This window comes from Danio rerio, chromosome 4, assembly GCF_052040795.2.
Source record: "Danio rerio strain M-AB ecotype USA chromosome 4, GRCz13ab, whole genome shotgun sequence".
Lineage (NCBI taxonomy): Eukaryota > Metazoa > Chordata > Actinopteri > Cypriniformes > Danionidae > Danio > Danio rerio.
In genome coordinates, this window is record NC_141024.2 from 55,303,619 (window position 1) to 55,324,110 (window position 20,492).

The 20,492-nt window shown below is 38.2% G+C and overlaps 1 protein-coding gene, 1 long non-coding RNA gene and 3 other non-coding genes across 5 annotated transcripts; 3 read left to right on the forward strand and 2 right to left on the reverse strand.

The window, feature by feature from the left end:
- Positions 1–1,194: 1,194 nt before the first annotated feature.
- LOC147844951 (uncharacterized) lies at positions 1,195–7,962 on the reverse strand. Its single transcript, XR_015483877.1, has 3 exons — positions 5,525–7,962; positions 2,026–2,689; positions 1,195–1,708 (listed from the first exon to the last, which is right to left on the reverse strand). It is a non-coding gene; the product is annotated as an uncharacterized LOC147844951 (long non-coding RNA).
- LOC137491419 (uncharacterized) lies at positions 1,200–14,379 on the forward strand. Its single transcript, XM_088650775.1, has 3 exons — positions 1,200–1,259; positions 2,191–2,332; positions 9,663–14,379. Exon 3 carries the CDS (start codon positions 9,914–9,916, stop codon positions 10,562–10,564), a length of 651 nt encoding a protein of 216 aa, XP_088506901.1. The 5' UTR covers positions 1,200–1,259; positions 2,191–2,332; positions 9,663–9,913; the 3' UTR covers positions 10,565–14,379.
- trnas-uga (transfer RNA serine (anticodon UGA)) lies at positions 12,768–12,849 on the reverse strand. The gene has a single exon. It is a non-coding gene; the product is annotated as a tRNA-Ser (tRNA).
- Positions 14,380–17,844: 3,465 nt separating the features above from the next.
- Positions 17,845–17,926, forward strand: trnas-gcu (transfer RNA serine (anticodon GCU)). The gene has a single exon. It is a non-coding gene; the product is annotated as a tRNA-Ser (tRNA).
- A 157-nt stretch (positions 17,927–18,083) lies between these two features.
- On the forward strand, positions 18,084–18,165 carry trnas-acu (transfer RNA serine (anticodon ACU)). Its single transcript has one exon. It is a non-coding gene; the product is annotated as a tRNA-Ser (tRNA).
- The last annotated feature ends 2,327 nt before the right edge of the window (positions 18,166–20,492 follow it).

Here is a 20,492-nt window from a genome sequence, read left to right on the forward strand (position 1 = left end):
GACTTTTGGATCCTTATGACAGCCACAATCAGGTTGAGACATCGCCGTCATTCCGCGCTGTATGTGGGCCAGAAAAAAGTGGGGGATGTGGGCCATATCTGGGCCAGATGTAATTTGCTATCAGTGACCAGCATGGGATTGCTGGTCACTATCAGCGCCAGCATCCCAGCTGCATCTCATGCTGGTGACCAGCATCCCAGCACCAGCATTCCATGCTGGTCACCAGCATAGCACCTAAATCCCAGCAAGACCAGCATATGTTGTGTTTTGGTGCTGGTGACCAGCATGGGATGCTGGTGACCAGCATGGCCAGCATCCCAGCACCAGCATTTCATGCTGGTCACCAGCATAGCACCCAAATCCCAGCAAGACCAGCATTTGTGTTTTGGTGCTGGTGACCAGCATGGGATGCTGGTGACCAGCATGGCCAGCATCCCAGCACCAGCATTTCATGCTGGTCACCAGCATAGCACCCAAATCCCAGCAAGACCAGCATATGTTGTGTTTTGGTGCTGGTGACCAGCATGGGATGCTGGTGACCAGCATGGGATTGCTGGTCACTAGCATACCAGCGCCAGCATCCCAGCAGCATCTCATACTGGTGACCAGCATCCCAGCACCAGCATTTCATGCTGGTCACCAGCATAGCACCCAAATCCCAGCAAGACCAGCATATGTTGTGTTTTGGTGCTGGTGACCAGCATGGGATGCTGGTGCTTGTATGCTGGCCACCAGCATAGCAGCAGCATCCTATGCTGGTCACCAGCATCACAGCACCAGCATCCCATGCTGGTCACCAGCATAATACCAGCATCACAGCACCAGCATCCCATGGTCACCACAGCATAACACCAGCATTCCATGCTGGTCACCAGCATAGCACCAGCATCCCATGCTGGTCATCACAGCATAACACCAGCATCACAGCACCAGCATCCCATGCTGGTTATCAGCATACCAGCACCAGCATCCCATGCTGGTCACCAGCATACCAGCACCAAAACACAACATATGCTGGTCTTGCTGGTGACCAGCAATGCTGGTCTATGCTGGTTTTTTCAGCAGGGTGAATATCTGTGTCTGTGTGTGTGAGAGAGAGAGCAAGTGTGAAGTTGAAAACGAGGGAGAAAAATAGCAGTAAGTCATGACTGCAACAGTGAGTGGCAAAAAAGCTAAACAAAAGAAAATACTTTTATTTTGGCGTGACGTATGACGTCATAAGGCTGCGCCACTCTTGCGCTGGATTCAACTGGACAAAGGTTTGTGTTTTAAAACTTTTACATAAATATAAACCGATTGATTAAAGTTTTAGGTTTTCATCCTATGCTTAATCATGCACCTGCTGTTGACATTATTATTTGACCCTTTATACAACGAAGTACTTTACTCACAGTAGGGCTATTGTTTGAATAAGTTAACAGAGATGTGTGTAAATAGAGGTAAAGTTGGTTTTATATTCACACATTCGGACTTTCCCTTTAATAATATAATTTCATTAAAGTATTATTTGCAGACTCAAAATAGCAAAATCATATCAGCAGTTAATGACTATCAAAGTACAACATTGTTCACAGTCAAATAAACAGTGTTAATGTTGTTTTCAAGCCACACTTGCATGCTAATTCCTATCGAATATTCAAAGTAACATGGTAAACAATATAGAGACTTCTAAATGAACGAATGTGGGAATATAAAACCAACTTTACCTCTATTGTGTGTAATACGTCTTTTAATGAGTCTTTTAATGAAGATTTAATTTATTAAACAGCATAATGTTATTTCGTTCTAAGTATACATCACTTTATATAAGAAATGGAGTACTAGTTTTATATTTGATCTGAATTAGCATGCAAGTATGACTTGAAAACAACAATAACACTGTTTATTTGACTGTGAACAATGTTGTACTTTGATAGTCATTTGCTGCTAATATGATTTCACTGTTTAGAGTTTGCAAATAATACTTTTATGAAATTATATTATTAAGGGGAAAGTCTAAATGTGCGAATATAAAACCAATTTTACCTCTATGTTTTTTGCTCAGCTCAGACTTACCTGATTTCTTTTTGTTAATCACTCTCATATAAAGAAACTGTTAAAGCAAGTGTTGAAGAGAAGTTATTTTATTTCTGTTCATTATTTTATTTATTTTAAACAGGACATTTTTATTGTTTTGTTCATTTTAAACAGGATAAAGTGTCCAAACGCAGATAAAAACTCCTGCTGAAGCGACTGATCCCCACACTGTTATAAAGATGGCGTTTATTAAAGAGGAGAGTGAAGATTGAAGAAACATTCACAGTCTAACAGGAAGATCTGCAGGAACAAACAGGTTGGTTTTCATTCTCGAAACCAACTCAGTCATTTGATCCTCATTCAGATATATTTTAATACTAAGAATAATAAATTAATCCATCTTGCAGCCCTGAGTGTGCTGCCTAGTTCCCCTAAATGCACATAAGCACTCATTGAAAGACAGGAATGAGTTTCTTTCTTGTTACTTGTTCTCATGTCTTTATCATTCTTTTTATGTATTATTAAGCCGTACTCACACTATGTACAGTTGCCTCGAACCGGGCCAAAGCACGCTTGTCCCCCCTCCCATTTCCCCCGCCGGCCTTGCTCACATTACAATCGGGCCTGGGAACGCTTACGTCATCGATGCTGCGCTGTTCAGTAAGCATTCTTGCTCAGCACAGTGGAGATTTCTCTAGTTATATCGTGCCAGTCGTGGGATCTTTAGGGATGCGGTGACATGCAGTCAGATATTTTGCCGAACAGATCCACCACTTTTGGCGCTCATAAACAATTATAAAGTCCTCGTGCTGCAAGAATGAGGAGGTTTGCTGAAGGTGCGCAGCTGTCGTGAGAGGGGTTTGCATATTTAATAAACTACGACAGTTTGCGTTCATTCAACAGTAAGATTGATTAATAAATCCATATGAAACAGGGTCCCCGCGGGTCCTTAAAAAGTCTTAAAATGTCTTAAATAAAATTTTCGATTTTTAAGGTCTGAAAATGTCTTAAATTCTGTAATTTTCCATAAGGAGGTCTTAAATTTCATGTGGGATCTTAAATATCATGTCCGACTCGTCTTATGGCGGCAAATCAATGGCAATATAAATCGAGCGCAGCGGTGATGTTTGCGCGCGAGGAGAAGTGAACCGTGAGCAGATTACAGGTCTACACGCGAGAAAACTACAGCGCGCGAGCGCACAGGGGATCTTCGAGCGCGCTCAACTGATCTAGCGCGAGAAAACAAGTCCCGCGCGTGCACATCATCATCTGTGCGCACGATGTGGTCACGCCTACAGCGCGCGCGCTGGTTCTTCTCTCTGCTCGCGCGAAACATTTTGGATTTTTGTGAGTCCTAGGGCGGGACTTGGTTTACTTGTTATCTCTAACGCTATTGGCTACTCTACCTTTCCAGAAGTTAGCCGGGATTGGACGCAGGTAAGCTAGTTTCCCCGTTAAATAAAAATATACAGGATATCTTATCATAATGTCACAGTGTGAAACTAATAGACTCACTTTCTTAGTAATAATAGGTGACGACTTACTTTCAATAATGAGATATTTCTTGTAATAATTAATCTCATAATAATGCCTATTCTTACCATCATGACCAAGTCATATAATCACATATCAAAATAATGAGATATATTCTTGCAACAAACTTTATTGCTTGGGAGAGAAAGAGAGAGTTATACCATGTGGCAAAAGATCTCTCCATTAAACAGAAATTGGGGAAAATATACATGGGCTAATAATTCAGGACGAATAATTCAGACTTTAACTGTGTGTTTTGAACCATTTGATGAAGTTTAGCACCTACATTTAAACTGAACTCAAACCAAACGTGTTTTTTTCTTTTTTTTCTAAGACTCATTGTCCTTGACTCATTTTCTATGAAGAACAAGTCAGAATAAATTGGATGGACAATAGTATACAAAATAGGCTATACATGCATGAAGTGCATAAAGTACAAAGGTTTATAGTAAATATATTGCCATTAGTCTGTTATTCCACTTTACAGTTAAAGTCAGAATTATTAGCCCGCCTGAATTAGTAGCCCCCTGTTTATTTTTATCCTAATTTTTATTCAACGGAGAGAAGATTTTCTTCAGCACATTTCTAAACATTATAGTTTTAATAACTCATCTCTAATAACTGATTTATTTGATCTTTGCCATGATGACAGTAAATAATATTTGACTATATTCTTCAAGACACTTCTATACAGCTTAAAGTGACATTTAAAGGCTTCACTTGGTTAACTAGGCAGGTTAGGGTAATTGGGCAAGTTATTGTATAACGATGATTTGTTCTGTAGACTTTCGAAAAAATAAATAGCTTAAAGAGAGTAATAATATGGACCTTAAAATGGGTTTTACAAAATTAAAACAGCTTTTATTCTTGCTGAAATAAAACAAGAAAAAAGTGGGCTACAAATTTTGACTTCAACTGCATATGTGACCTTTAAGATGTGGGCCTGTCGTATAGAAAGTGGTATTTGTATGCCTCTGAAGTGGAATGATGTAACGGATAGTGAGTAAAGCCAAACGAATATTGTAGAAATTAAATTGTTGCTCAATAGGTGGCGATAAACACCCATCTGAATGTCTGTCACTGTATTTTTTATGTTTAATTGGACTAATCATTTTTGATTGAAGTCTTTATATGCAGGTTATTCAATCATTAACTAAAAATGAGATTGAAAAATATATATAATATATAGATATATATATTTTACACTGACCTATATTACAAACAATGTTAACAATTATAATAATATACAAAGTTGCACTGCACATATAGTATGCATTGTATGGAAAGATCTAAAACGCAAATAAACTCTTCTGAAGACAATATTTCCTAGAAAGATCATGCCCAAGTGTAATAATGAGCACTGCTGTTGTGGTTAATAATGAAGTAAAATACAACAAACCAGACAAGTGCTGCACGGACAAATCAAATGGGTTCAGAAAGTCATGTTACAAGAATGCTAGTCATATTTTTAGAAGATTAATTTTTATTATTTGACTGTTTCTCGAGATTGAATCCTCATAAAGTTCTCAGAAAGTTTCTTATGATTATGACTTGCAAATTGTATATATATTTAACGGCGTGATCTTTTAACCTGCGTCCAATCCCGGCTAACTTCCGGAAAGGCAGAGTAGCCAATAGCATTAGAGATAACAAGTAAACCAAGTCAACCAAGTAATCTGCTCACGGTTCACTTCTCCTTGCGCGCAAACATCACCGCTGCGCTCGATTTATATTGCCATAGATTTGCCGCCATACTTCACCACATCATTCTGTGTTGACACACTGAACATTTTCCTGTTTTTTTTTTTTTTTTTTTTTTTTTGATTAGGTAAAGTCTTAAATTTTCATTTTAGAGGACTTAAAAAGGTCTTAAAAGGTCTTAAATTTCCTGTTAAAAAATGTGCAGATACCCTGTGAAACAGTCACTTAAAAGTCACGTCAAGCTTTCAGTTTCGGGCTTTGGCGCGTTTTCCACTCACACTACAAGCGTACCGCGCCAAAACTCAAGTGAACCGCGCTCTTAAAGTTATTGCTTTTCTCGTTCTCCTACTGTTTGTTGCATCCTTGAGCACTGGCGCTATATAACATAAGTAAAAACATTCATTCCTTTTCTTTTCGCCTTAGTCCCTTTATTAATCCGGGGTCGCCACAGTGGAATGGACAAACTTATCCAGCACATGTTTTACGCAGTGAATGCCCTTCCAGCCGCAACCCATCTCTAGGGAAACATCCATACACACTCCTACACTACAAACAATTTAGCCCACCCAATTGACCTGTACCACATGTCTTTGGACTGTGGGAGAAACCCACGCGAATGCAGGGAGAACATGCAAACTCCACAGAGAAATGCCAAATTGACCCAGCCGATTTCCCCCGGGACACCAACAATAGGTGCTACGTCACAATCACGCCCCCACAAGAGCAAGCTCCTGATTGGTTAATGCAGTGTGAATGTCCGCTAAAGTTCACATTTCTGAACTCAAGCATTTCACGTGGAACGCGCAAAACGCTCAATTCGCACTGCGTCATTTACGTGTATCGCGCCATTCACACCGCACCATTCGCATCAAAAGGAAAAAAAATGCAAATTATTTCAGGCCAGCAGATTCGTCAGATTTGAAAACGAGGAAAAATAATACTGATAATAATAGTACGGGGAGAAAACTTAACAAGAGAAACAAAATGAGAATTTGGGCAAAGAAAACAAAAACTTTTGCTTCTTTTACACGGAGCCGAGGGATCAAGGGAAATAGCGAATGTGGAGGTGTGGATGGGCAGGTTGAGGGCGTCATTGAACCCGGCCGGTGAGTAGGCAGCTGACTCCATGCCAGCGAGATAAATTGGTAAGTTGATTTTGTTCAGGACACACTGCACTGAAGTCTTTGCCAACGTTACGAGCACTTCAGTAATAAGACAGCGGTCTTTGCTCTGTTGCTTCAATACATACTTTTGCTTTTTGTTTCTCACAGCCAGTTGTTAAGTTTACAATGCGTGTCTCGACCCGGTTTCTCTTCTTGTTTCCCTGCACTGCAACAGTTCAGTCAACCTCTTCAACTCTCCTCCTCTTCCTTTATTCTCTCACCCATTTCCTTTTTGCCGTCTCATGGGTGGAGACCAATTAAACAATGTAGAGTGTCGTCACAGAAAACACCAACAATCATAAATGCATGATTATATGCTGTCTTGGCTTTGCAATCAAAAAAATTTTGTTATAATAGAGGCAAATGGAGAAAAAACAGCCATGAATATAATGAAAAGGGAGTAAATTTGCCCAGAGTGTAGTGATTTTTTATTTCAAAGCATTTTTCCAGAATATGTCAAAATAAGATGTCCCCAAATAACAGTCCGTTTGCTGAAACAGAGAAAGTTTTGGCCAAATTAAGATTCAAAATCACCCCAGAATGGATAAAAATGACCCATCAGCACACAAAGGGAAAGGTGTACATTCTAGCCTTTATGCTGATGCTGTACAGGTATGTCTCATGTCTGCGAGGCAAATATTCAGCTGTTTGTTCAGCTGTTACCCCAGAACTTTTTTTTGATGCGTTTACCAGTCAGGCACAGAATGAACAAGTGTTCCTTGTCTGCTTTACAAATTTTAGAAAAACATTTTGTTGTAATTATGAATAAATATGAATAAAATTAGGCCATTTACAGCTTTCAAATCTGTCTTATCAATATGACCAAAATGACTCATGATCAATTATGTAAGAAACTCTGAAAACTGGACTGACACAGTTTCAATTTACTATAACTTAGGGATGTGCACATCGATTCTCGAGTATTGATATATCGATACTCGGAAGATTTTAATTTGGTATCGATATTTTTTTAAAGTATCAATATTTTAACTATATTTTAATAATTTCTGCATAACTAAATGTTTTGGCGCTGTGTACAGGCTTGTCAGTGACGCTTTGTATATAAGACGTTACACCAATCAATCTGCGGCGAAATATCACGTGAACGATCATGTGCCTTTCAGATAACTTATGTACTCAACACACGCAAGTCGCAGACACTTTTGCATTACGGAATGACACGATGGCAGAGACATAACGCAGCGTGTTGTGGTGGTCTTCAGCTTAAAAAGCTTTGCACAAGCAATTTTTGTTATAAGAAATTCAAACACAGCAACCATACAAGCAGCCTTTATAGACACTTACAGAAAACAAGTGAAACAAAAACAAGATGCCCAGTGTACCTCTGCTCAGTCTCCCTCTGACAAAAGACATAGAAGAGTTTTAAAGGAGGCAAACCTCTCCCTCTCTCTCTCTCTCTCAATTCAATTCCATTCAATGATTGCGTTATTGACATGACAAATGTTACACATGTTTTGCCAAAGAATTAATAAAATTAACATTAAAACACACACACACACACACACACACACACACACACACACACATATATATATATATATATATATATATATATATATATATATATATATATATATATTATATATATATATATAAGCTTAGTAAACAGAGCAAACAGTAGTATAGTGTAGGGATAGTTTACAGTTTAACCCAAAGAATGACCAGTCTGGTAGATGAAGAAGAGCCGGAGTCAGAGATTTAAAAAAAAATAAATTAAGTTTACTGAAGATAGTTTGCAGTTTCATTCGCAGAAGCCAGCTTCAACACTCTCAATGAGTTCCTAGGCCGCTCTGCTTACAGTTTCAACAATCGAACAATTATACTCTTTACACAAGTCCAGAAAGGGTGGGATCCAGGTAAACAGTCCTCATTGGTTACAACAGAAATAGACAATTCCAAATACATGCGTCAAAGAAACATAGTATCTACTTCCAGATATGGATGGCCTTAGTGTGTGCGTCAAAGAAAGCCTTGTATTTGTATCCAGATATGGATGGCGACCTGATGCCTAGAGGTGAGGTCGCCCTAAGTTATTAGGAGCTGATCTCCGACCTGTAAAAAGCTAAACCAGGAACACAATAGACACAAAAGACCATCTGTGTTAAAGACTCAAGGATGTTTCTTGTACGTTCAGCTGTGTTATCAGGCTGGTTCAAGACTGTTTCCATCAACAGTCTGCTGCAATATCTTGGCTACACACAGTCACAGTCTGTCTCCACACAAAAAGGAATTACATTACTATTAATTATACTCAAAAACAGATCAATCAAACAGCTATAAAATAATAGGCAATATATCAGGACAATAAAACAGGTGTCTTCTTCTCCTCTGTATTGGACCTCTAGTCATAGGAACAGATAGAGAGAGAGAGAGAGAGAGAGAGAGAGGTCTCCATGACCTATGACCTGGTTTGTGTGTCTCCTGAAAACAAAGTTAAAATAGACAGGCAAAAAGAGAAACAAGGACACAGAACATTCTTACAGTAAGCAGTTTTAACTTATTCGTTACTTAAAATCAATTCACAGTTAAATACTGAGAAACAGGATGATGAAAAGGATAAACGATGGTCCATGATGAGACGAATTGGAAAGCAGAAATCCGAATCCTTCAATAGTATTTAAATATATAGTATAATAATAAATAAATACAAATAAAAAATAAATAAATTAATTAATAAATCAGCTCTGTAAATCTTTGTCTCTTGTTACCATTAGGTGAATAAGAATAAATATAAGGCTGTGTGTGTATCTGTGCAATGTGTATATACAATATGGATGTGTATGGGTGTTTATATTACACACAAACACACACTACAGTATATATATATGTAATGGTTTTTTTAATTAACATCATTTTGAAAAATTACATTAATATTTTTTATAATAAGAGGTATCGATATCGGTATCGTAAAATTTTTAACAAGAACTATCGGTATCATATTGAATTTAAAAATTGTGGTATCGCCCATCCCTACTATAACTTAAGGTTAAGCGGCTTTGACAAAATTTACATTGTAAAAGATACTTGATGAATATGAATTGAATTGAATCTGCTTAAATGTGTACACGTTAATGGACCGAACAAAATATGATCTGATTTATTTTACATTTAATGTGCATCAGAAATACAGTGTGTGTAGCCAATGTTTCCAGTGTCTTTCCACTTTTCAGCTTTTGATGAGAGTTTTTAAGACCTAATGAAAACTAATGTTTAATTTATTGATTTCAGACCTAATTGAAGAGAATGAGAGGAGTAAAGAGGAGGAACATCATGTCAAAATTGAGGAAAAAACTAATTTACAGACTGATGGTTTTTTGAAAAGGAGAGACAAGAATCGTTTCACCTGCACTCAGTGTGGGAAGAATTTTGCAAGAAAAAGCAAACTTAAGATTCACATCAGGATCCACACCGGAGAGAAACCATTCACATGCCTTCAGTGTGGGAAGAGTTTCAACCAATCATCAAACATTAATCTACACATGAGGATCCACACTGGAGAGAAACCATTCACATGCACTCAGTGTGGGAAGAGTTTTAGCCTATTATCATCCCTTAATCAACACATGAGGATGCACACTGGAGAGAAACCTTTTACATGCACTCAGTGTGAGAAGAGTTTCAGTCTGTCATCTTCCCTTAATCGCCACATGAGGATCCACACTGGAGAGAAACCATTCACATGCACTCAGTGTGGGAAGAGTTTCAGCCTATCATCATCCTTTAATCAGCACATGAGGATGCACACTGGAGAGAAACCATTCACATGCACTCAATGTGGGAAGAGTTTCAGCCTATCATCATCCCTTTATAACCACATGAGGATCCACACTGGAGAGAAACCATTCATATGCACTCAGTGTGGGAAGAGTTTCAGCTACTCCTCACACCTTAATCACCACATGAGGATCCACACAGGCGAGAAACCATTCACATGCACTCAGTGTGGGAAAAGTTTTAACTGCTCATCACAGCTTAATCAACACATGAGGATCCACACTGGAGAGAAACCATACACATGCACTCAGTGTGGGAAGAGTTTCAGCCAATTATCATCCCGTAATCTACACTTGAGGATCCACACTGGAGAGAAACCGAACCACAGAATTTCACATGCTCAAACTCTAGTGTGACAGCAGCTTCGGTGTGGGAAGAGTTTCAGCAACTCATCGGACCTTAAGGGGCCATGAAACCCCCTCGTTTCAGCAGGGTGTTTTCACACCTCTACTTTGGAAAAAGTCAGAAAAGTGGGCGTGTCCAGCTCTGTTTAGGGGGGAGTGTCAGAGGAAGAAAAGTGGGATGGTGTGGGAGTGTCTATTTGGGCATGCGCGAGTTTCAGAGTCAAAAAAACACACACACACGCACACAAACACACAGCAAAGTCTGCCTGACATTTTGATTAGTTTTAAGACAAAACTTAATTTCATATTAATATAATACTGTTACTAAACATATTATTTAAAAATGTATTTAAAATATATGACATTCATTATGAGAGAAGATTAAAACTGTCTCAATTATTTCTTAAACCAAGATTATACCACTAGTTAGGATTTACAAGTCAATTAACAACACAATTAGTGTGCAAAATGCTCTCCTTTCACAAACATCTGTCCTCTTCAGCGGTTTTCTAACCTTTTAAATCTAGAAGTTTTTTTAAATCTAGAAGTACTAAGTTCTAGAAGACTCTAGATTTTTAAAGATTTGACTTCCACAAACGTAACTAACTCCACTGATAAAATGATATAAGCTAATCTGAGTTTTAGAAGCTTGCTACATAAGGCATACAGACTAAATCTACTTACTGGTCAAAAGCCATTTCTAATGTTAAAATGTGAGTTCTGTCAACTGGTCAAAAGCAGCAAGCTGTTGCTGAAAGTGAGACAACTGTACAATGATTGAGATGAGATGGGCCTCTTTAACCTGAGCTGGCAGCAAGTCAACAACATATCAGGGCACAGCATCTTTGACTTGAACCCTCGAATGTCAGATGAAAAGTCTGATGCTCTACCGACTGAGTTAACTGGGATCATTGGGGCATTAGCTTAGATTTACTTGTGACGTGTCAGAGTTGCAACATGCACTAAAAAATGAGCTGTACAAAACAGGTGGCAAGAGTGGGGCGTGATGCCAATGTCACCGTAAGGAATCCTGCCGTGACCTGAATTCGCCTTAACCACTTAGCCACAACTACAAGACTGACTGCACTGCCTTAGCCATTAGCACACCCTGCACTAAAAGGAGGCTGGAGATTATAAATGGCAACAGAGTGCAACGCCAATGCCATTGAAAAACCTGCCGTGACACGGATTCCAACCAGAGTTTCTGCGGCCACAACACAGAGAACTAACCACTATACAATCACGGCAAGCTATGGGACAGCCACTGGACCTTCACTCTCTGTCAAATGTCTTTGAAAATGGAGGGCCCCCAGGGCAGCTAGCTAGCATGCGCTGCTGTTTTATTAAAGGTCGCAAACCAAATCCTGCACACTGCCTGGATGTAGTTGGCAGGATCCAAACCTGCGCGGCAAACACCAACGGATTTCTAGTCCATCGCCTTAACCACTTGGCCATGACTACATGTACTGCCATGGCCTCATGGCTAGTACAAGTATTGTGCAACCAGATGAAGGTCCTTCACTCTCTGTCATATGTCTTTAAAAGATTGAAGGCCCCCAGAGCAGTCAGTTAGCATGCGCTGCCGTTTTAATTTTGTTGTTTGGATTTCAAGTCCATCGCCTTAACCACTCGGCCACAACTACAAGACTGCCTGTACACCCATGTCCTCATGCCAAGTACATGTGTCTTTTTGTTGTTGTGGCAATGAATGGAGACTTAACAATTGAAAAGATTCCTTCCATGCCTTAGAAGCGTGACTTGATCAGTACTTATCTACACAGCATGCTGCATCAAAGGTCCCGTTGCTTATATCAAATCCCTAGTCTTCCACACTTTGGGAAACGTAAACATTCAGGGTGTGCCATTAACACAGCCTGCACGAAAAGCAGGCTGGAGATTACGAATGGCAACACAGAGTGCAACACCCATGTCATCTTGGAAAACCTGCCATGACCTAGATTCAAACCAGGGTTGCTGCGGCCACAACGCAGAGTACTAACCACTATGCGATCCCAGCGAGCTACGGAAAAGTCACAGATCCTTCACTCTCTATCATATGTCTTTGAAAATGGAAGGCCCCCAGAGCAGTCAGTTTGCATGCGCTGCCATTTTATTTTTGTTGCTTTTCCTTTTTAGCACAACCCTTTTCTCAAGAAACAATGGAGTTGCAAACAATCATGGAAGGTTGCAAACTAAGTCCTGCACACAGGCTGGACGTAGTCGGCAGGGTTTGAACCTGCGCGGGGAGACCCCAATGGATTTCAAGTCCATCGCCTTAACCACTCAGCCACAACTACAAGAGTGCCTATACTGCCATGTCCTCATGCCTAGTACATGTGTTGTGCATCCAGATGAAACTTTGAGCAAGCGATAGCTCAACAACATAAGCAGTGGCTCCACAAAAAGAGTCTTACACGCCCGAACAGGGACTTGAACCCTGGACCCTTAGATTAAAAGTCTGATGCTCTTCCAACTGAGCTATCCGGGCTCCATGGCAATGCTTTACAAGTAGGCAATGTGTAGGGTTGTGGTCGGCGCAGACCTTTGCGACACAAAAGTTTACCGTGAGGTGGGGTTTAGGCTTATGGTTGGTGTAGATGTTACTAAAACACAACTGTTTACTGTGAGGTTGGGTTTATGGTTTTTGTAGGTGTAGACATCAGTACAACACAATAGTTTGGACTCCATGTCATGTAGGAGACATTAAATAGATCAATGATAACTGCAGAATGTCTTTCTGTTGTGGCAATGAATGGAGTCTTAACAATTGAAAAGATTCCTTCCATGCCTTAGAAGCGTGACTTGATCAATGCTTATCTACACAGCATGCTGCATCAAAGGTCCCGTTGCTCATATCGAATCCCTAGTCTTCCACACTTTAGAAAACGTAAACATTCAGGACGTGCCATTTGCACAGCCTGCGCATGTAGACCCCAATGGACTTCTAGTCCGTCGCCTTTTTTTATTTTTTATTTATTTTTTATTCATTTATTTTATATCAAAAATTTAAAACAATTACATTCAGGTAATAATACATGTACATTATATAAAGCCATTTGAACATATGTATTTCCACTTAAAAAGTCTTTTTCAAATACATCAATTTTGTTATTCATGTTACAATAATAGAAAAGAGCATTATGCAGTTTAGACATTTTTCTTTGAAATGATTTACACACAGATATTTTGCTATAATTTTCTTTAACAATATTCCTTCTATTCCATATCACATTTCTTGCAACTGTTAAAATGAAGTTTATAAACCTTGTGTTTTTACCTTGTAAGACTGGATTTTACTCAAACAACTATCCCTTGCAATAAAACCATAAAATCTCTGGAATCTGGAAGAGGGGACAGGAGAACACAATCAGAACATTCCTTTCACCCGCATCCATCTCCCTTACTGATGTTGTTTTTTAATTATAATCATTCAGGTGTGACTGGTAAACTGGTGAACTGTCTTTAAAGTTCATTTCACCCCAAAACATTGGGTAACCCTTTGAAGTTAATTAACTCTAAAAACAGAGTCAGATATGTGGGTGCTAAATATGTATGACTGTTGCACAAATGTTAATGGGTATTTAAAGAATCTTGGCAAAACACTTGGGGAAGTTTCTGTAGCCAGACTTCCCACACAGCCTCTGTGTGTCTCTTCTATTGCCAGGTATGCTGACTTTATGAAATTATTTTTTAACTTTGTATTTGTATTTGCATTTATCTGCGTTTATATGTTATGCTAATTAGTTGTGTTTTGTATTCAATTTTTGATTCATTCTAAGTGTTGTTTTACCTGCCTGGCAAAATAAATGTTAACCCTTTTTGATTAATTCTGGAGTTTTGTGAATTCATTGTGTCCATTAGATTACGAGGAATCTTCGTTACCCTTAAAGTACGGCATAAATGAAATTGATTAATAGGCTCATTTGATTATATGTAGCCATAGCGTGCTGATAACATGTAGACCTTTTAGTCATTTAACAACTGATAGCAGCAAGTTGCAAGGGCTTGGCTGAAGATGTGTTCTTTTAGGACTAGGTGAGCGTTATGCAACCAGCCTAAATACTAGTTAATCCTGCATCCTCTGACTATTTTCAGAGTGTCGACATATTATCCGTGAGAAGAAGCGCAAACCCGGGGCGTGAAACTTTGAGCGACGTTGGTCCCTAATGAACAAACAAATTTAAATTTTCGGACCCCAGAAAATATCAAATTCTAAATTAAAATCACAACCAATAACATGATCAGCTAAAAACGTAAATGATGAATTTATAAGATTGAAATTGGAGTCAGATTAAAATACGCATCAAGTCAGATATAAAATTGGCCAACAAATTTTAATGAAATAAAATAACTCTTTCCAGAAGCGTCCGAAAAGGCATACACGCAGAATTCCTTCGACCAAAACACTGGACTCCTTCATTGGACCTGTGGGTGGAATCTTACAACCTTCTGTTTTACAACCAAATAAAAATAATGTTTCCCATTCCTCATCAACGACCTCATTTTCAATCCCCATTTCATTTAGCATGTCTTTAATTTTTCCAATAAAACATTCTAACTCCTTAGCAACCGCATAGCAACACCTCAGCAACCAAGCTGTATAAAAGTAAATGGTTTATTAACTAAAGATTTAAAAAAAAAAAAACAAGATCGATAAGACAAGGATGTCCAATGTCAGCACTATTATACACACTTGTATCTGAAACATTGGCATTAGCAATTGATAATGAAACGCAAATAAGAGGATTATGTATAAAAGGAACATGGTTAGAACAAAAAATATTTCAGTATGCTGATGATACCACACTAATAATAAAAGATATTAAAAGTATTAAAAAAGCAGAGGAAATTTTAAACAGATATTGTAAAGGAACAGGAGCAAAAATTAATAAGGAAGAAACTAAATACATGAGAATGGGAAAAACAAATGTTTTACCAGAAAAAAAATTCTAATTTAAAAAGGAGAAAATTGATATGAAAATTTTAGGTATAAGGGTTGGTGAAAATGAAAATGAAACAAGGAATTTAATGTGGGAGGAAGTTTTAAAAGGAATGGAGAAAAGATAACATTTCTGGAAATGAAGAGGTTTGTTTTTAAAGGGGAAAGTTTTAGTTTTAAATTCCGTATTTTTATCAAAAATGTGGTGTTTTAGGTACAGTGAGTTTGCCAATGAGTGTGTATAAAAAGATAAAAGCTTTTGTATTAGATTTCATATGGGATGGAAAACCTTCCAAAAAAGCTTATGACACCATAATTGGTAAAGTAGAAGAAGGAGGCTTAGGTTTAATTGATCCACTAATCAGAATGAAAAGCATAAGAATAAAAACTGTAAAAAAAATATTGGAAAGAAAAACATGTATGGAAAGATGTGATGAGATATTTTTTAAATAAATGTGGGGAAATTCAAGAATATATATTATGGATGAAGCCCAAAGAGAATATGATGAATAGAATTCCAAAATTCTATAAAGAGGTTATTAAAGCATGGGGAGATTTTAGAAAGCATATTGATTGTACTTTTAGTAAAGAAGAGATTTTTAAGCAACCGCTGTTTTTAAATGAACACATTAAAGAAGGGAATAATACTATTTTTTATAAGAAATGGTTTAATGCAGGAATAAAGCAAAATTAAAGATATTTTATATGAAGTGATACCTGGTTATGTACAGGCGCAAGTATGAAGAGCAGTCAGTTAGCATGCGCTGCCGTTTTAATTTTGTTGCTTTTCCTTTCCAGCACAACCCTTTTCCCAAGAGCTTTTTCCCAAGTATGAAAGAATGGAAAGAAATTATAGAAAATAAATTGAAAATGCACAGCGATGAAGGAAGGGTGATTAACTTTAAAGAAAATCAATATGCTTTTAAAGATGGTATACTAATGTTTTATTCTTGTTAATGTAAAGACGTGTTTGTTACACCCAAAGCAGAAGAGTATTGGAAAAGATTATATCCCAATATCGAAAAGAAGGAAATATGGCAAAATTTGAGAGCTTGGTGGAAAAGTCCAGTTTTAGAGAATTTTGATTACATTTTAAAACAAAACTGTTTATTAAGTGAAATGAGATTGTGTAAAATAGGTTTGGCAAATCGTCATCTTATAATTATAAGGTTCTATCTGTGTAATGAATGATTTTGAGATATTGAGCTTAAAAGTTTTTGCATTCCATATATCAAACAATGTGTGTGTAGCATTTCTCTTTCATACATTGATCATTTGCATTTAGAGAACCCTTAGGGTCTGTCATGACAAAGTTACTTTGCACTTTGGAGTAAAAAAAACACGGTAAATGCTGATAAAACCTTCTCATTCTAAAAAAGTAATTTTCTACTTGGAATTATGAGGTTCTGTCTGCCAGATCATTCATTGAAGCTTTACTTTTCAAGAAATACAATCAAAAAATGTATAAGTTGGTGTTGTAACAATATGTTGATACTTGAGAAAGTAAAATTTTGGTGTCTGTAACATTTATTTCATGTTTTAGGATGAATATTTTTCTTGTTCAAATTGAGCTTACAAAGCTGGGCTAAATATTTTTTTCCAGTGCAGATGTTAGTTTAATCTAATTAATATGTTGATATTTATGACATTTTATGCTTTACATGAATTTTTGAATCAAATTTATTGAATTATATGCCCTATGAAGTAAATTAAGTATTTGCCCTTCAAGGCTTAATATTAAATTTAAAGACTTTAAAAGAAACAGACGATAAACAGATGAGTTTAATAAACACTGAAAAGTGTTTCACTGACTATATGTAAACAAATAAATATATTTCACATTTAACATAGACATTTTTTAATATTGATCTCTTTTTCAACAATATAAAATCTAACATTTAATTTCAATGTTGGTGACGCTATGCCACAGTGGGTAGCACAATCGCCTTACAGCAAGAAAAACGCTGGTTCAAGCCTCCGCTGGGTCAGTTGGCATTTGCCATCCTTGTTGCTCATTTGTTCTGGAGTTTGAAAGAGGCCGGTGCTTCCGTGGAAGCTGTTTTACTTGCACCCTCTTATCGTTTTTGATGGATGTTGTTGCATAATTTTATGTCATCTTTACTGAAAATAGCTGCAAATACATACAGAAATGCCATAGTCCAGCCCCCATCAGTAAAGTGAGTACATACATGACGAGGTGGCCGAGTCCATTGAATCCCTTTCTTACTGTTCATATGCTCCGTCGTTCATATGGTAAAACTGAAAGTCATCTTACCGAAAAATAGTTGCAGTAACATACATATAAAAATATGTGCCACAGTCCAGCCTCCACCAGAGAAGAGGGAAAATACGTGATGAGGTGGCCGAGTGGTTAAGGCGATGGACTGCTAATCCATTGTGCTCTGCACGCGTGGGTTCGAATCCCATCCTCGTCGCTTGTATACTCTGGCGTTTGAGAGAGCCTGGTGCTTCTGTGGAAGTTATTTTGAAGGATGTTATTGCAAAATTTAATGTCATCTTTACTGAAAATAGCTGCAAACACATACATAAATGCCATAGTCCAGTCCCCATCAGGAAAATGGCTTTATACATGACAAGTTGGCCGAGTGGTTAAGGCGATGGACTACTAATCCATTGTGCTCTGCACGCGTGGGTTTGAATTCCATCCTTGTCGATTATATGTTCTGGTGTTTGAAAGAGGCCAGTGCTTTCGTGACAGGTGTTTTACTCTCACCCTCTTATTGTTTTGAAGGATGTTGTTGCAAAATTTAAAGTCATCTTTACTAAAAATAGCTGCAAATACATACAGAAATGCCATAGTCCAGCCCCCAACAGGAAAGTGAGTACATACATGACGAGGTGGCTGAATCTATTGAATCCCATTCTTGTCGTTCATATGCTCTGTCGTTCATATGGCAAAACTGAAAGTCATCTTACCGAAAATAGTTGCAGAAACATACATTTACAAATATGTGCCACAGTCCAGCCTCCACCAGACAAAAAAGGAAAATATTTGAAGAGGTGGTTAAGGCAATGGACTGCTAATCCATTGTGCTCTGTACACGTGGGTTCGAATCCCATCCTTGTCGCTCGTGTGCTCTGGGATTTGACAGAGCCTGGTGCTTCCTTGGAAGTTCTTTTACTCGAACCCTCTCAGCGTTTTGAAGGATGTTGTTGCAAAATTTAATGTCACCTTTACTGAAAATAGTTGCAAATACATACATAAATGCCATAGTCCAGGACTTCCGGTTGGGTGAGCGGTAGGATGGCAGCATAGAACGTACTCTCCTGGTCAAGGTGTTCAAAAAGCCCTTATACTTTTACCAATTCAAGTGAGCTTTGCGCTTGATGACTTCAAAATGAATGGGGCAAAACCTAAAAAGGGGAATTCAAAGCCAAAATTAAGCGAGGAGGAAAAGGAGACGAGGAATGATAATGACAAGTTAGGCCTACCTGAGAAAGAACATGGCGCCAAAACTTTGCGAGCAGTGAGAGCACTCAGCAGAGATATCTCCGAACTGAAGACAGATTTAAGAAAAGAATTCAGCCAATTCAAAGAAGAGTTCAAAAAGGATATGAAAACAGAAGTGGACAAGCTGAAAAGCGACATAAACTAGAAGCTAGAAGACATCACCGAAGATATTCAGTCACATGGCACAAGACTGAATGAAGCAGAGGAGCGAATAACTGAACTCGAGTCGGCAAACCTTGAACTAAAAGACGCCTTACTGCACACCTTGAAAGAGCAAAAAATGATGCAGAATAAGGTAACAGATCTTGAGGGCCGATCATGACAAAATAATATCCGAATATACGGTATTAAAGAAGGAGCAGAAGGGACGTCCATGATTAATTTCATCACGTCTTTGCTAAAAAACTAAGCTCTCACTGGACTCCGATTTAGACCTGCAGGTACAGAGAGCACACAGATATCTCGGTCCTAGACCTCAAAATAATAATACTTCAAGATCGATTATAGTCAATTTCCTGCAGTACACCACTAAAGATAAGATCTTGCAAGCTGCCTGGGCAAAAGAAACGCAACACGATGGCAAGCCGATTTTCTTTGCGCACGATTTCCCCATGGAGAATAATGCAAAACTGGAGGAATATAAAGAAGTGAAAAAAGTTTTTCAGATTTCAGACTCCCTACCCAGCCAAGATGCGAATACACTGGGAGACAGGACCACAACTTTACAAAAGCGCAGCTGAAGCTACGAAAGATTTGAATAAGAGAGGATATACGGTGGATCTGATGATGACACAGCAGGTATCCGAAGACCCCCGGTGTTGATGGTAAGAAAGACTGACACGCTGTACCCAGTGGCAAAGAGCTGGACGGATCGCTCCTGATCGTGTTCGGGAAAGATTGAAGAGCTTTCAGAGACAAACACCAAATGAAGATTAACTGTTGATAAACACCGCTGACTGTTAACGTTAAAGAGGTATGCGGAGGCACTGTTACGATACACAACTTACAAATAACGCTATTTCAAACTACTTTATGAGTGCGAACTGACTTCGGCTGAAATACTTGAACTCTAACCATTCTACAATTTGTTTGAATATGTGTTCTTCTCCATAGTCATTTAAAAGGTAAAAACTACGTCGTTCTGGACTGAATATGTTTCATTTTGTATTTGAACAACCCTCATGATTCCTAGTTGGTTGGAATCCTCGAGGGGCTATAGAAATCATTTTGTTTAAAATAATATTTACTTAAGTTAATAATCTGAGTTAAAAAGAACAAAAGACCAGGGACAAGTGATTAGATTGGTATGTTAGAAAAGAATTTTTCTCATCTAAATGAGGGACACCTGCAAGAGGCAGGAATAAATCCCTCTCCCCAGGACTTCAGCTGGGTTTTGCTGGGTCAAACGTGGCCCACAACTTTGAAAGCCAATTTTCTTGGATCTTTGTTTAGTTTTATTATCATTTTTGTTAGTTCTAGGTTGCCAACTTAACTTTCCGAAATTACCATGCAGAGATATGTTAAAATTG

What these genes read in the sequence shown, in the direction of transcription:
- LOC137491419 (XM_088650775.1), top strand. Translation starts at nt 9,914, where the DNA reads ATGAGGATCCACACTGGAGAGAAACCATTCACATGCACTCAGTGTGGG.